The 18,329-nt window shown below is 40.7% G+C and overlaps 1 protein-coding gene across 1 annotated transcript in view; it reads right to left on the reverse strand.

Annotated features, from left to right (window-relative positions):
* The window catches only part of LOC106599258 (A-type potassium channel modulatory protein DPP6), a 129,943-nt gene that overhangs the window by 9,345 nt on the left and 102,269 nt on the right, over positions 1-18,329 (reverse strand). The window contains exons 7-18 of the mRNA XM_014190396.3: positions 17,980-18,061; positions 13,825-13,945; positions 5,388-5,542; positions 5,036-5,133; positions 4,751-4,877; positions 4,514-4,552; positions 4,209-4,316; positions 3,828-3,919; positions 3,594-3,641; positions 3,351-3,463; positions 1,492-1,539; positions 1,205-1,303 (exon numbers count right to left, since the gene is read on the reverse strand). Of these exons, the coding sequence (XP_014045871.2) occupies positions 1,205-1,303; positions 1,492-1,539; positions 3,351-3,463; positions 3,594-3,641; positions 3,828-3,919; positions 4,209-4,316; positions 4,514-4,552; positions 4,751-4,877; positions 5,036-5,133; positions 5,388-5,542; positions 13,825-13,945; positions 17,980-18,061 (1,130 nt within the window). The remainder of the gene's footprint in view (positions 1-1,204; positions 1,304-1,491; positions 1,540-3,350; positions 3,464-3,593; positions 3,642-3,827; positions 3,920-4,208; positions 4,317-4,513; positions 4,553-4,750; positions 4,878-5,035; positions 5,134-5,387; positions 5,543-13,824; positions 13,946-17,979; positions 18,062-18,329) is intronic.

Genomic DNA, 18,329 nt, shown 5'->3' on the forward strand with positions numbered 1-18,329 from the left:
CTCAACATCAACTGTTCAGAGGAGACTGTGTGAATCAGGCCTTCATAGTCAAATTGCTGCAAAGAAACCACTACTAAAGGACACCAATAAGAAGAAGATACTTTCTTGGGCCAAGAAACATGAGCAATGGACATTAGACCCGTGGAAATCTGTCCTTTGATCTGATGAGTCCAAATTTGAGATTTTTGGTTCCAACCGCCGTGTCTTTGTGAGACGCAGAGTAGGTGAACGGATAATCTCCGCATGTGTGGTTCCCACCGTGAAGCATGAAGGAGGAGGTGTGATAGTGTGGGGATGCTTTGCTGGTGACACTGTCAGTGATTTATTTAGAATTCAGCATGGCTACCACAGCATTCTGCAGCGATACGCAAACCCATCTGGTTTGGGCTTAGTGGGACTATCATTTGTTTTTCAACAGGGCAATGTCTCAACACACCTCCAGGCTGTGTAAGGGCAATTTGACCAAGAAGGAGAGTGATGGAGTGCTGCATCAGATGACCTGGCCTCCACAATCACCCGACCTCAAACCAATTGAGATGGTTTGGGATGAGTTGGACCACAGAGTGAAGGAAAAACAGCCAACAAGTGCTCAGCATATGTGGGAACTCCTTCAAGACTGTTGGAAAAGTATTCCAGGTGACTACCTCATGAAGCTGGTTAAAAGAATGCCAAGAGTGTGCAAAGCTGTCATCAAGGCAAAAGGTGGCTACTTTGAAGAATCTAAAATATAATATATATTTAGATTTGTTTAATACTTTTTTGGTTACTACATGAGTCCATATGTGTTATTTCATAGTTTTGACATCTACACTATTATTCTACAATGTAGGAAATAGTCAAAAATAAAGAAAACCCTTGAATGAGTAGGTGTGTCTAAACTTTTGACTGGTAGTGTATACATTTCCACACTATGAGGTTGCGCGACAGGTGATATTCTGCCGAAACTCTGTATGCCATGAGCTCTCCAACCCTGTTCCTTCATTTTTGTTTGTTTTTGACCATTTTAATTTTAAACAATCACACACAGTAAGGTACCTAACTGTTACCCAGAAATGATTTAATATTACATTATCATATCAAATCATAACCAATACCATTGTAACAGCATTTATGAAGACAATAACCCATATAATGTCATCTGAAGCTGAAGCAGGCATTGGCTGGTAGTTTCCTATAAATAGGTGCACCATGGAGGGATGCCTACTGTAATCGTCTATGGTGATGGTCTCGTACTCCACTTTGGGCATCTGCATACTGTGGTACGTCTTATTCACTCCCTCGTTAGTCTCCAGGTCCAGGACCTCTGCAGTGACATGGAAGAAACAGTCTTATTGTTCACTTACAGTACTGTCTGAGTGGCCGCTTCATGAAGCATCTAACACATGTCCCATTGAATGATGTGTGATATAAAAGACACTATGCCGAATAAAAGGCCCCTCAGCTTCAGTGCTCTTAATGGTACAGGCCAGGGTCAGGCCTCATGACACTCACTCTGTTTGTCTTTGGTACTGTAGATGGCAACACTGGGTACATCAGGGCCTGGATAGGGATACATGTGGAGAGGGAGAGAGAGAAAAGGGTGGAGGTTGTCGGTTATTATAGGATGAGGTTCAAATGAATGGCCTCAAATTGAGAAGCAAACAAAACACTCAAACCCTTTTTTTCTGTAGCATTTCACTTAAAATCAGAGCTCATTCAAAAATGTCTCTGGGTTATTCCACGAAGGTACCGTTTGGTGTTCTAAGAAGAAATTGTGCCACAATATTGCATTTAAAAGCCTGTTAAATTAAATGTCCTTTAATAAAGACCCCATGGAGAATTCAAAAAATCTGATTTTGTTATATGATTAAAGACTTACTAAACTGCCAAAATGCAGCCCCTGTGCAACCTCTGTTACTTCTAAGAAGACTTTATCCCACTTAACCTCAACATTTCTCCAAGATGTCACCATCAGTGTAAAGCTCTAGTTATTTTGTTTCTTTGACAAAGTCATTTCTGAAGATTCATATTTATTTCATGAGATTAGTGATTATTTTAAGTCTGTTCCTCATTTTAAGGTCAACCCAGTTACATGAACTGAACTCTTGTTTAAATATGTTTTTTAAAAGAAACATTGAACATTTAATAGTCAAACTATAGTGTAAAAGCCGGTTAACTGGTTCTTTTTGGCCATTTTCTGGTCTTTTGTGGGGGAAAACTGAGCGGGTCGAGCAAAGATAGACAGGTTACAAATGTTTGAACAATTCATTTTTTTTTATGAAGCTTTAATTTCCACTCCCTGTTGCACATAACAAGCTTCCGTTCCCCCTGTCACAAGGGGATTTATGGCTGATTTAAGGTGAAATCGTCAACCCTGATACAGTCAACCCTGATACAGTCAACCGTGAGACAGTCAACCATGATACAGTCAACCCTGATACAATCAACCCGGATACTTAATATAGTACTTTTTATTTAACCTGTTGAGATGGGAAAACTTGTTTTTATGAAGTTGAACATGTGCTCTTTATAACAGAATGTATTTTTAATACAAATTAAAAAATACATTTACATTTCTCAAAAGGCACTGAATTGGTGGAATGAACCCTCTGTTTCTATTACCATCTTTAGTAATGCAAGTCTAGAAATAACACCTCTCAGCCAGCCATGTGTCATTACTGAGAAGCCACTGTCTGTCTGTAGCACCTTGGGGAGCAGCTGAATGAATACACAGCTCTTATTATTATTCCAGACAGTCAGTACAGACCAGGGCTGGTCCCCTCTCACAAGACTAATTAATGAAAAATCGGTTGCTCTTTTTCCTCTCTGGAGCGGACCCTCTAAACAAATAAGCTGTCATGACAACCGCACTGGTAGGAGAAATAAGGATGATGAATGTTCTCAGAGGAAATGAGAACACAGACTTAAACAAGGCCATGGGCCTTACTCTCATTCTATAGATAGACCCTGTCTGACACACAGGAAGCAGGGCAGGAAATAGGGCTCTATGCCAACTAAAGTAGTTTGATACACAGCAGGAACACTAGGATGCAGGCTGGCGGTTCACATTTGGTCTGGCAAGGGGCTTGAGTTGTCTGACTGGCAAATAGAAACAGTGGTTAGTGCCGACTGATGTCACATCCAATACAACCTTTTGCCGCAGCATTGACTAAATCAATTTAATATTTTGACTGAGCTTGTTTAGTGTCAATGTAGATTTTGAAATCTACATTTCACACTAAACACCCACTAAAACCCTGTCAGCATAGTGAAAGACTTCAATGTATTTGTATATCACAGAAATATACTGATTCAGTTAAGTGCAACATATGCTGCTTAGTGTTCAGGTATTCAAGGTCAGGAGCACTCACCTTTACAGTTGAGCAGGAAGTACTGCATGTTGTGGCTGAAGGAGCCGTCCACATAGCCACACTTGAACTCACACGACAGACAGCAGCGATTGAATGGGCCATTGGTGTCTGCACTGACGTAGGATAGATACAGTAAACCACGCTATTAGCATTATACGTTGTTAGATGTTTAAAAAAGACACCTAAATAGTGATCTCACACAGAATAACCATTAGAGAGCTAAATCCCCAAATGTAATTATACCTGTAGAGGTGTCGTCGTTTTGGATCATCCTCTGTGCTCAAAAAGTATCTGTAAAACATTGTCATGAAGATCAGTTTGGAGTTTAATGACCATTACCTGAACAAGACAAGGTAAGTCAAATACCCATGGTAACATTTGATCAACTATAAGCAATAGGAAATTATATGTTCATTTGGAAATCATAATGGTACTATTTGGTCATGTTGCTGTAATGTATGGGTCGGAGAGGCTTACATGAGCTGCCTGTCTTGGCTGTAGGCCAGTATCTGAGTTACGTCCCAGTCTCCTGATGTCAGGGACTGCAGAGTGTCTGTGCTGGTGTTGGGCTGGAATGGAACAATACATCACATTGCATGACAACTACAACTCTGGATAGAAGAGTTGGTTATATATAACAGCTCATACAGACCAGGTTGGGCATACAGAGGCCGGGATTCAATCCAAGGTACATTATAGGGCAGCGCATTGAACTTGACTTGCGCTGCGTTTACCATGAGCGCGTTCTCCGCAGACGTCGGGGGAAATGCTTTTAAAAGGTGCATTGTGGGCTGTCCAGTGCGCTGCTCTATAATCCAGCTACAGTTTAAGAGAAGAGAACAAACTGAGGTGTTTTACCTGGGAGGTGGACATGGAGATATGGAAGAACTTTCCCCTTCCACCCTGAGGAATAGCTCTGGTGAAGAAGAACTTGTATCCGTCATGGGAGAAGAGTGGCTCTTCGTTCTGCAACAGGAAGAGAAAGAAGTAGGTGGGTGTGAGTGAGTGAGTGAGTGAGTGAGTATATTGAGACAGCTAAACTGTTAAACTGCACTTCTGTCCTTCCTACCCCCTCCTCCTGTAATGTATGTATTTCACTGGATCGTTTTTTTTCAAATGTGTGTTGTGATACATGTGATGCTTTTAGTGTTCTTATCACTTACCTGTCTGTGTAGCCAGCCCTCACTTTCATCCTCATGTTTCTGGAAAAATAACATGGCGATTACAAAATGAATACTGCATGCATGTCCACAGTGCTTTTGCTTAAGTTACATACTACAGTATTGTATTTGAATGGTGAGGACGGAAAGTAAGGACAACTTGGATTGTGACTGAGGAGGCAAGAAAGAAGTAGGGCTAATGTAAGAGAGGGTGGCGGTGTGTGCGTGCGCGTGTTTCACCTTGGTGCAGACTCCTGTGGTGGCCTCACACAGTGTCAGTATGGAGTTGTTCTGGGCTCTGTTCAGCCAGTTGACTGCCAGCTTGGTGCTGGTGGCCCACTTTACCATTGTGATGTAATATTCTCTTCTAAAAGAAAGAATGGAATGTGTTACAACTTACTTACAATTTTTCTCTGCAGGATTACCTGAAAGGTGACAAGTTTGCATCTCTGCTATTCCCTACGGGGTAGTAAATATGACCTTTAACCTTGTGTCACAGTGTTAGTCGGTCAGTGAGACCCTCACCCTATCCTGGGGTCGTCTGGCTTCTTCATCTCCACCGTGTGAAGGGGTCCGTTCAGACTCACCACAGACAGGTGTACTACAGGGTTGTCCTCCCCAGCCTGCAGGGGCAGAGACAGCTTATGCCAGAGATCATATCATTCTGTGGGTTATACAGTGTCTATATTGACAATTTCTGTCTGTGTGAAGTCGACTGTCAGATCCATACAACTCTATAAGAGTTTATCCCTTTTCTGGACGTTCTGCACAACAACACTATGTACTCATTCAATACCACTAACCCAGAAAAGTCAAGGCGGTGTAGAGCAGAAAGGACCGAGAATATAGAAGAGACTGTATCTAGGACCTACTGTACCTTAGGGTAGTGATACTTCAGCCCTGTTGGATACAGGGCGCCAGTGAAGACGGGGACCTCCATCTTGGGCACCAGGGTGTCGTTGATGGTGGCATAGGCCAGTCTGAGACCGTCTGGAGACCACCAATGGGCTATGTGGGTCTGCAGTATCTCCTCTGTAACAGCATACACGCCCATAAACAATAAACTACTGTATCACAAACAATGTCCATTTATCATTCAAGAAAATCTGCCCTCTGTAATTATTGGGACAGTGAAGCATTTTTTCTTCTTTTGACTCTATACTTCAAAAGTTTGGATTTGAAATTAAACAATGACTATGAGGTTAAAGTGCAGACTGTCAGCTTTCATTTGAGGTTATTTTCATCCATAAAGGAAAGGTTGTTACCTAGTCAGTTGTACAAATGAATGCATTCAACTGAAATGTGCCTTCCGCATTTAACCCAACCCCTTTGAATCAGAGAGGTGCGGGGGGCTGCCTTAATTGACATCCATGTCTTCGGCACCCTGGGAACAGTGGGTTGACAGCCTTGCTCAGGGGCAGAACATCAGATTTTTACCCTGTCAGCTCGGGGATTCATTCTAGCAAACTTTCGGTTACTGGCCCAAAACTCTAACATATCGGGTGAACCGGTTAGAAATTACAGCACCTTTTGTGCGTAGTCCGCCCATTTTAGGGCACCAAAAGTATCGTGACAAATTCACTTATGTGTATTCAAGTAATAAAACGTTAAGTATTTGGTTCCATATTCATAGCACACAATGATTCCATCAAGCTTGTGAATATACAAATTGGTTGGACGCATTGGCTGTTTGTTTCGGTTGTGTTTCAGATTATATTGTGCCCAATAGAAATCAGTGGTAAATAATGTATTGTATCATTTTGGAGTCACTTTTGAAATTAACGTGAAAAAAAAACATTGCAAAATGTTTTGCAGAATTTCAGAAAAAATGATGCAAAATCAAGAATTCTTGGCCACAGAAATCACAAAGAAATCTGGCAAAATCCTGGAGGGACTGGTTAATAGTAAAGCTAATAGTCTTGTTGTTTACTGATACACTGAACTGTACATGTCATCCTATCCTGAAGTAACTTCATTAGCTGTGTGTGCTGATAAAATATATCGAATACATAACACTGTGTAAACAGATGCTGATGTAGTAGATGTGCTGTGGCTTATATCTGATTTATGGCACCCATTTACTGTACTGGAGGAGAGAGGTCCATTACTCATAGCTAAGTAGGACGTGTTGGAGTGTTCCAGAACGATACAGACAGATAGAATATCAGATTATGTTGTGGGTCAACATATGTCTTTATCATTCATCAGGTGTGAAGAGCGCATGTCAAAAGGTCATTTGAAAACAGAGGTCACGAAAAGGACAAGGGAAGTAATTACGTAAATGAATGGACAGAGTAAAATATAATCCACCATTGCCCACCAGGTGGCAACATAGACCTCCCAGGAAGGTTTCCTATTAGAAAAATAGCTCAAACAGGCAGCAACCATTCCCTGAGACAAACACAATAATGACTCAACTCCAAAGACCTTGGCTGTGGGTTCTCTGATTCAGTTGACAGAAAATGAGGATGGTCTACAAAGGATGATGAAGACCAGCATACAGAGATTGTGAGTGGGAGAGTGGTGATTGATGGGTATATTGGACATTGAACAACCATGTCGAGTCATCGTTCCCCTCTCTAAGAATGAGATACGGATGATGAAATAACTCATTGACTGCTTTCAAGAACAGTGGTCAACACAATGTTCAGTACAGTATGACAGCAGACATACAACAATTTCTATTGCTGCATAGAAGAGACTGCTGTATAAAAGACCATATGTATGATGGATCATACCAGGGTATGAATGGCAGGGAATGCGTTGTGACTTGCTCTTTAATCCCAATAAAATTATTTAATTTGATTTGAATTTGAATTGGCCACACCCCATAGGAAGCAGAATTTGAATATGGAATACACAGTAGGGGGTGAAACAGCTGTCCCTCAACCATTCGAGACCCCTCCCACAGTCCCCGCCAGAAGAAAAATACAAATAAAAAATACAATTAATTCCATTCCCCATACCCAAGAACCCCCCAATGCACCAACAACCAAGAGAATGAACTAAAGAGAAAAAAGAGACAAGAAAACAGCAAACAATAAAAAAGAAATGAAAACAAAGGACATCAAGGACAACTCAAATCATAACAGCAATGCCAACTGTATATGTTTGTGTGCATGTCTGGCACTATTACATGTACAGTTGAAGTCGGAAGTTTACATACACTTAGGTTGGAGTCATTAAAACTCGTTTTTCAACCATTCCACACATTTCTTGTTAACAAACTATAGTTTTGGCAAGTCGGTTAGGACATCTACTTTGTGCATGACACAAGTATTTTTTCCAACAATTGTTTACAGACAGATTATTTCACAGCACCAGCCACAATGCTAACCCTAGCTCCAGCTCCAGCCACAGCACTAACCCTAGAACTAGCTCCAGCCACAATGCTAACCCTAGCTCCAGCTCCAGCCACAGCACTAACCCTAGAACTAGCTCCAGCCACAGCACTAACCCTAGAACTAGCACCAGCCACAATGCTAACCCTAGCTCCAGCTCCAGCCACAATGCTAACCCTAGAACTATCTCCAGCCACAACCCTAACCCTAGAACTAGCTCCAGCCACAACCCTAACTCTAGAACTAGCTCCAGCCACAAACCCAACCCTAGAACTAGCTCCAGCCACAACCCTAACCCTAGAACTAGCTCCAGCCACAGCACTAACCCTAGAACTAGCTCCAGCCACAACCCTAACTCTAACTCCAACTCCAGCCAGAAACCTAATCCTAGCTCCAACTCCAGCCAGAAACCTAATCCTAGCTCCAACTCCAGCCACAACCCTAATCCTAGCTCCAACTCCAGCCAGAAACCTAATCCTAGTTCCAACTCCAGCCACAACCCTAATCCTAGCTCCAACTCCAGCCACAACCCTAATCCTAGCTCCAACTCCAGCCACAACCCTAATCCTAGCTCCAGCTCCACCCACAACCCTAATCTACCTCCCAGAGATGCAGTAACACCTGAGGCATCTCTCTGTGGTGGTTATTTCACACAACATGACTGAAGTGCTTATGTACTGCATGTAAAAATACAGCAATATGCATAATGGGCCTGATTCAGACTTAGGAAATGTACACCTTCCTACGCACACCTTTCCTACGCACTTTTCAGTAGTTGGTATTCAAACTTAACTTATACAGGTGCGTAATGAGCTTTGCAGGCGTGGTTCCCTTGTGCATGCTGAATAAATGTAATTCAACCGCTGGAACCCTCCCATTTGCTGGCGAATATATTTTGTCCTGGAGTTTTCATTCAATAGGTTTTACAGTACATTTATCTAAAGCAATCCCTTTACATTTATCTAAAGCCAACCTATCTAAAGCCAATTTGGTTTACCTTTAGTTACAATTTTTCTCGACAGACTCACTAGAATATACGGAGAAAACGGTTCAGAATATTAGGGATCAATTAAAGAAAGGCATGTAGGTCTAAATACACACATATTCGTCTCCTTTTCAGTACCAATTGGTAGATTAAAAAAATACTCTGATCTTGCATATTATTTAGGGTTAAGAAAGTATTTATGAATATATATTTTTTTAAACGGTTTGGAGAGCCTTTACACACTAAACATATTGGTGAATCAAAAATGCAGTGGTTTGATTCATCCTTAAAGTTGCCATATTCAATTGTTCAATCCATGAAATACTGGAAGGTGAGAAAAGTGTACAATAGGGGTTGAACAGTAGTCCTATAAATCTCCCCTAATCAACCTCACTAATCATGGAACTGTGATGACAATGTACGGTCCAGCCGTTGTGAACCGTGCGGCAGGCTCCAGGTTTAAACTGCTACGTATGGTCTGTGTTCCATAATGATCCAAATAGTCCCAAATTATTGCACAACTTGTAATACGTTAGCCTAATATGATCCACTATTGCTTGCGATCCTGAGGAACAACCACACAAACGTGACAGAGGAAAGTTAAACTAACAATGTTTTAATATTTTTTTTATTTTACTAGGTAAGTTGACTGAGAACACATTCTCATTTACAGCAACAACCTGGGGAATAGTTTCAGGGGAGATGAATGAGCCAATTGGAAGCTGGGGATGATTAAGTGGCCAGATTGGGAATTTAGCCAGAACATTACTACTCTTAAGACGAGTGCCATGGGATCTTTATTGACCACTGAGACTCAGGACACCCGTTTAACGTCCCGTCCAAAAGACAACACCCTACACAGTGCAATGTCCTCAATAACTGCACCGGGATCATTTATTTTAGACCAGAGGAAAGGTTGTCTCCTACTGGCCCTCCAACACCACTTCCAGCAGCATCTATTCTCCAATCCAGGGACCAACCAAAGCCAACCCTGCTTAGCTTCAGAGGCAAACCAGCAGTGGGATGCAGGGTGGTGTGCTGCTGGCTAATGGAATGATGCAAAATGTAAGGAAACTAACACTAAAGTGACAGTTATTGTCACGTCCTGACCAGTATAAGGGGTTATTTGTTATTGTAGTTTGGTCAGGACATGGCAGGGGTGTGTTTGTTTAGAGTGTTTCGGGGTTTGTTGGGCTATGTTCTGTTTTAAGAGGGGTGTTTGTTTAGAGTGTTTCGGGGTTTGTTGGGCTATGTTCTGTTTTAAGAGGGGTGTTTGTTTAGAGTGTTTCGGGGTTTGTTAGGTTATGTTCTTGTTAGTCTATTTCTATGTTAGTTCTAGTATGTCTATTTCTATGTGGTGTTTGTTGGGTTGATCTTCAATTGGAAGCAGATGTTCCTCGTTGCCTCTAATTGAAGGTCCAATTTAGTAGGGGTGTTTTTTCTATGGGATTTTGTGGGTAGTTGTTCCTTGTATAGCTGTAAGCCTTACAGGACTGTTTATCGTCGTTGTTTTTGTATACGTGTGTTTTGTTTTGGTTTTCCTTCTTTCTACCTAATAAAAGAAGATGAGTATACACATTCCCGCTGCATTTTGGTCAAATCCCTACGACACCCGTGACAGTTATAAACGTATGTGGGTATTACTGATGGTGGCTCCCGATAGTGGCTAATATTTAACATGAACCAAACTGTAAAATAAAAATTTGAAAATCCCAGGCATATAATTAAAACATTCTAAAGCCTATACATCAACTCGGCAGGTTCGGCCCTACAGAAGCCTATAGCTTGGGTCTCCAAATTTCATCTAAGCAAGTTATGAGGGCACACAATAAATATTCTGAATAACGGCACAGGTATTTATAGCCTACTTCACTGTGGAAAAGGGGCCGCAATTCATGTCATGTTGATATGATTTTCAGTTTGCTTCCATGTCTGGTTAACATTAGTCAGAATACAAATAGAGAGAAAAGTGCATAAAAAGGGAATTACGTCCATAACTCGGGTCGGAATTCTCCATCAAAGGAAGTGTTGCTCCAATCCACTGCACACGTCGCCACATCATCACCACTCAATAACACCCTTCCTATTGCATTACATAACCCCATAGACATACAGACAACTTCTCATTTCCTGTCACTACAGTGATAAATCAGCGCTGGGGGTGTTGTGACGAGATCCACATCCTGCGCTGTCTAGTGCTGTCGGCTTTGTGTGGCACTCTCTCTGCTCTGCATGACAATCCTATCCTGTCTCACTACTATATCACCCTCACACCAAGCATTCTGCTCTGATAAGATAGGGAGAGGGGCACACCCATTCCGTACAGACAGCCACACATGCACGCACACTCACACCGGTCTGATGATGCTGCTCTGAGATCAGGTCCTGCAGTTCAGGAGTCATTCCATAAACCTAGTGCAGACAAATATTATGCAACTACGTGGCTGTCTATTCGCACTATAAATAAAATGTATATCTAATATCGCTCTTAGGTTGACACAATGGATTATAGCATTAGGTAAGCTTAACTGTGGGTTTACAATCTAGAAATCTAATCAAATATGAAAGCCAATATGTTTTATGAGAGCTTAGTCAGTAACCATTAATTACACAGTTGATGGCTAATCCTGCTTGATACTGTATACCAGTCTTGTGAAAGGTTTCCAGCTGCACACTATCAAAAACAGCTACTGTAGGCGTACATAGTGCCAGAGTGGCCGATGGGGATATAAGTGTGTTATAATGGGTTTATACTCCACTCAAAACACGGATTTGGGATCCAGAATGCCCTGTGGTTGAACTACAGTGACTGCTAGAGAGTCACCTTGAGCCTAAGGCTGCTATTATAAAACTCAGTCAAAACACTATAAAAAAATATCAATCCCATGTAGTAATATAAGGGGCGACATTGAAAGTAAAACCATCATCCAACAAAACAAATCAATGAGGAAAAAATGTAAATAAATAAATGGAGAAATTAATACCGTATTGAGCAGAACATTTTCCAAATGACCACATCACAAATGACCACATTACAAATGACCACATCACAAATGACCACATCACAAATGACCACATTACAAATGACCACATTACAAATGACCACATCACAAATTACCACATTACAAATGACCACATCACAAATGACCACATCACAAATGACCACATTACAAATGACCACATTACAAATGACCACATCACAAATGACCACATCACAAATGACCACATTACAAATGACCACATTACAAATGACCACATCACAAATGACCACATTAGAAATGACCACATTACAAATGACCACATCACAAATGACCACATTACAAATGACCACATCACAAATGACCACATCACAAATGACCACATCACAAATGACCACATCACAAATGACCACATTACAAATGACCACATCACAAATGACCACATTACAAATGACCACATCACAAATGACCACATTACAAATGACCACATTACAAATGACCACATCACAAATGACCACATCACAAATGACCACATTACAAATGACCACATCACAAATGACCACATTACAAATGACCACATTACAAATGACCACATCACAAATGACCACATCACAAATGACCACATCACAAATGACCACATTACAAATGACCACATCACAAATGACCACATTACAAATGACCACATCACAAATGACCACATTACAAATGACCACATTACAAATGACCACATTACAATTGACCACATTACTAATGACCACATTACAAATGACCACATCACAAATGACCACATTAAAAATGACCACATTACAAATGACCACATCTCAAATGACCACATCACAAATGACCACATTACAAATGGCCACATTACAAATGGCCACATTACAAATGGCCACATCACAAATGACCACATTACAAATGACCACATTACAAATGACCACATCACAAATGACCACATCACAAATGACCACATCACAAATGACCACATTACAAATGACCACATTACAAATGACCACATCACAAATGACCACATTACAAATGACCACATCACAAATGACCACATTACAAATGACCACATTACAAATGACCACATCACAAATGACCACATTACAAATGACCACATCACAAATGACCACATCACAAATGACCACATCACAAATGACCACATTACAAATGACCACATCACAAATGACCACATTACAAATGACCACATCACAAATGACCACATCACAAATGACCACATCACAAATGACCACATTACAAATGACCACATTACAAATGACCACATCACAAATGACCACATTACAAATGACCACATCACAAATGACCACATTACAAATGACCACATCACAAATGACCACATTACAAATGACCACATCACAAATGACCACATTACAAATGACCACATTACAAATGGCCACATCACAAATGACCACATCACAAATGACCACATTACAAATGACCACATCACAAATGACCACATCACAAATGACCACATTACAAATGACCACATTACAAATGGCCACATTACAAATGACCACATTACAAATGGCGGTACAGTAGTAGTGTAGATGGCAACCAGTTGCAGAGTGAGATTGCAGCGATGTAGACATGAATTAATGAACATTGCCTAAACACAGAGACACAGAGACAAGTGTGAAGAGCTCTGGGAACAGGGAGACAGTGAAATACAACCAGATGTTTCTCTTTATGTTATTACTTACAAACACTAGCCATAGATAGCCTTTGTCTCTGAGGAGAGGGGAAAACTAATCTTAAAAAACTACAATAAAATTGTCTCTATTTTTTGTTAGGATTATAGTGGCTTGCTTATTCTTTTAAAACATTGTACAGAAAAGGTGGAGTTTCTTTGTGATTCCATGCCCTATGTTTTGATACTGCTGCAATCCTGGGGTGTAACTAACAAGCCTTCTCTGTCCTGCTGGTATTTGTAGTTCTGTTAGAATAGCTCAGCTGTATGCAGTAGTGAAGGTGTATTTGTAGTTCTCCTACCCTCATACAGCCAGTCACTCAGGCCGTTGAAGACGACTTCCTCCTTCCCTGTGGACACCAGGCGAATGGTTCTGCTCTCCACTGTCGCTCTGTAGTAGATGTTGTTCTCAAAGATAAAGATCTGGGGAAAGAAAGGACATGATGCTGGGTATGGTACCTCCAAAATAACAGTTTTGTGCATTTCAGGGATTTTGCATTTGCCTCTTGACGTGTTTCAAATGCGGCCTTCTCAGCTTGACACTATGGTTGCCTTGTAATTACTAGATTGTACCTTTCCACACAATAAAAACCACTTTTACTGACACTCCTCCTGGGTAATCTTCATCACAGTGTGACATTCACTCAGTCCTAAAAAGAACATTCATCCTCCAGCCTGTAGACATCTCCACTCACACACCATGCACAGAAGAGCCCCATAAGAGTCTAAGCCCTGTCTAAGCTGTGGGAGGGTGGGGGGATTCTACTAAGCTACAATATATGGAATTGTTTTAAGAAGGTCATACCAAGGATCATTTCGCCATTTGATTTGGAATTTTAAGACCCCTTGCGGTATCAAAAAATACATAAAAAAAACTATTTGATGGGGGGGGGGGGGGGATTACTGCTATTAGCCCATACAAACGCATTGAATAACAGATTGAATAACAGATAGTCTTAAAAAAACATCTTACGGACATGTTCTGAAGTGTCTGTCCTATATCTGAGAGAAAAGATAGGGAAACATTTTTGTAATCATTTTCTACATGTATTTAACCTCTTATTTTTGGTACCAACAGTCTCCATATATACTGTACTTCCATTCATTGTTTTTCCAACTGATACAGTCTTGTGATGCCTGTGGCTTCCTAGGGCAAGACAACCGACATGTATTGTACGGGAGAGTCTCATCTTTCCATAGAGGGGTAATAATAATAATAATAGTCTGTAGGCCAAACCGATTTTGTGAGAAGACTGATTTTCGGAATTTCTCATGGTCTGACAAACACCGCTCTAGCTCTGTCACCTTTCACCACAGACGCGGAAGTGTGACTTAGGCGGATGTGGTGGATTGAGACGCATCCAGTCACACAAAAAGGAATATAACGTTGCGGATAAAGTTTGGAATGACAATTTCATGTGTACAACATCTAAAGACCGTTTCTAAAAGGACTTGTTTGTGAGTTTATGGAGCCTTTGTTCATGTTTTTTCAGGGCCCCCATACACAACGAGGATGAGGAAGTGATTTGCTGTTTGGGGTAAGATCCTTCCCAAAAAGTGAAATCACAAAAAAAGGTGTCTGTAACATGCCATTTCCATCAAAATTGGGATTTGGATGTAAAAAATAAAACTTCTCCTTTAAGAAGAGACTACTGCTGGGTGTGTGGCACCACCACCAATCCACCGTCAATCCACTCTCCTCTCCTGCAGCTTTACCATGCGTTGGTGGGAGAGGGAAACAATGTCTTTGAAGTACACAGTTCAGACTCAGATAGACTCCTTTGTTTTTTTTCCTTTGTCTTAAGTCACAGGGAGGGGATGATGATTATCTTTCATGTTCTTGGTATTTGTTTAAAAGTCAAGTGTTGATGTGGACGGGGTATTAAAAAGGGACATTTTCCAGCTTGAAGGTGAAATGTATCTCTTGACTTTATGACCCATTCAATCAGTTACCATTCATTATATCAATGAGGGATAAGATGAAAAGAAAAAGATCGGGAACAAAGATAGAAACAAAAATAAAAAAAATATGAAAGTAGAGAAGATAAAAAAAGGTAAAAAGAGATGAAAGTAGAACCATCAAAAGAAACCTGTGGAGCATGTGAAAGCCTTCCTGTGTGTACAGTATGTTTGTGTGTTTGTTTGTGTGTGGACCCAGCTAGTTGATTGCTCTGTCATGATAGAGTAATTGCCCATGGCTTAATGATCACAGTAGGGTGCTTCTGTGTCTCCTGGTTCCACAGATCACACACGATGCTCCAGTGCACACACACACACACACACACACACTCTTGTACAGCTAACCTTGTGGGGACACACAATTCAGTCCCGTTCAAAATCCTATTTTCCCTAACCCCTTACCAGTACTCTTACCCTAACCTTAACCCAAAAACCTAACCTTAACCCTAATCCTAATCCTAACCCTAGCTCCTAACCCTAAAACTATCCCTAGATCCTAACCCTTAACGTAATTCTAACACTAATTCTAACTTTCACCCTAAACCCCCTAGAAATAGCATTTGACCTCATGGGGACTAACAAAATGTCCCCAGTTTATATATTTTTTTGGCCCCCTTAAGAATAGTTAAACACACACACACACACAAACACACACACATACACACTGGGCCAAAACTACACTCAAGTCAGGCATACATACACATGTTTTGATGTAATTCTGTATAATGGATGATTCTGACCATTCTGACAGTTTTTATTATGCAAAATCATTACATCCATAAACGGGAGAAGAATAACTGGTGGGTCAATAACTGGTGGGTCAATAACTGGTGGGTCAATAACTGTTGGGTGACTTTTGTGTCTCTTTGATATTTTAAGTAGTAATTGTGCACCAATATCAACTTTTAAAAGCCTGTTATACTAAATGAAGTGCCCTTTAATAAAGACCCTATGGAGAATTCAATAAATCCAATTTTTTTGTATGAATAAAGACTTGCTAAAGTGCCAAAATTCAGCATTTTGACATGTTCCTATGTGCACCCTCTGTGACATCTAGGAAGATTTTAACCCACTTTGCCCTAATATTTCTCCAGGTTTTCACCATCATTGTAAAGTTTCTTTGACAGTCATTTCTGAAGATTAGTATTTATTTCATGTGATTTGTGATTAATTTATGTCTGTCCCTCATTTTAAGGTCAACCCTGATACTTGAACCGAACCCTCGTTTTGTTATGATGAAACCAATCCTTTTAAAATGTGTTTATCAAATGAAACATTGATCATCTAATAGTCAAATCATAGTGTAAAAGCAGGTGAACTGGTTCGAATTTTGGGGGAAATTTTCTGGTGTTTTGTGGTTGAGCATAAGACGTGAACCCTGTTAGCCATAGATAGAAAGGCTACACATGTTTTAAATAACAATTTCCAGTAATTTCCACTCCCTGTTGCACAAAACAAGCTTCCATTCTACCTGTTAAATGGCGATTTATGGCAGATTTAAGATGAAATCGTCAACCGTTACAGTCAACCCTGTTATGGTGTCAACCCTGTTATGGTCAACCCTGTTATGGTCAACCCTGTTACTTTATTTGGCACCTACACTAACAGGTACTTACTATAGTATTACATTTTTTGGAAGAACTCGTTTTTAATGAAGTTGAAAATTGTGCTCTTTATGACAGAATGCTAAAATTAGGTGAAAAAAAAAATGTGGGACCAAGTTACACTTTTCAAAAGGCACCGAATTGGAGGAACGACCCTGGTATCATTGGATCAAGCTGAGAGAAAAAACATCCGCTCAGACAGTTCACAGCTCTTCAATAAACCAAACACCCAGCTACTGTAGACATGAAAACAAAAAGAAACCAATCAGGTCATCTATAACCATATGCAAATGTGACTGCTTTCTCCCTTGGTAGGCAAGATCTCATACTTTACTAGCTTGAAATGTTTATATTTTTCCCTTTTAAATTTGTCAGTAGACTAATTTAGGCAAATTATATGATTAGAGCTCTAAGGTAACAACCAACAGAGTTGCAGTAAAAGGTAATAGTCGGTGGAGAAACACAAGGGAATACAGCCCATTACTGTTGTTCTGTAAGTAGCCCTCCAATCTAAAGTGCTCTTGTGAGGTGAATGAGAACCTGCACTGTACTAACCAGGGAAAACAACAAGGAGATACACTTCTATTTTTAGAAAAACCTATCTCCTTCGACTCAATAACAACAATGACCGCTTCCTGCTTTAACCGTAGCGACGGTTGTGACATCATCATCTCCAAAGTGGTGCGGTGTAGAAAGAGAACGCATAGAGGTGTGTATCACGGTGTCTGTCAACTCTCCCTTTGGCAGGCCTTAAAAAAGTTGGACTAACATTTGTTTCATGTTCAAGGCTGGAGCATATTGGTAATGGAGGTATATGGGAGTACATGTGTGTCTTTTTCAGTGAGACAGTGAGGGTGTAGACAGGTGAGTAGACAGGTGTGTGGGGTCTCTTACCAACTGTTGGCCCTTGACTCCCCATCCAGCATACTGCAGGAGGGCGTTCCGTACCTCAGGAGGATTCAGACTCCACGTTTCCCTGTGGAGATACAACACACACTCTGTCACGGTGTGTGTGTGTTTGTTTGTTTCAGGGTGCGTGTCTCAGACTGTGCACAAAAATACATGGAATCTTCCAGTGAGCTATCTCGATTGCTTCTGTAATGGTACTATCAATCATTCAGAGACAAATTTAGCAAATGTTTGCTTAACTTTAAGACTGAGTACAAATATGGAACAAAAAGCAGACCAGACAGAGCTGGTACATAACAAGTGGCCTTCACCTTGGCTGATGTTAGGGATGGTAT

Source organism: Salmo salar, chromosome 03 (genome assembly GCF_965601325.2).
Source record: "Salmo salar chromosome 03, fSalSal1, whole genome shotgun sequence".
NCBI lineage: Eukaryota > Metazoa > Chordata > Actinopteri > Salmoniformes > Salmonidae > Salmo > Salmo salar.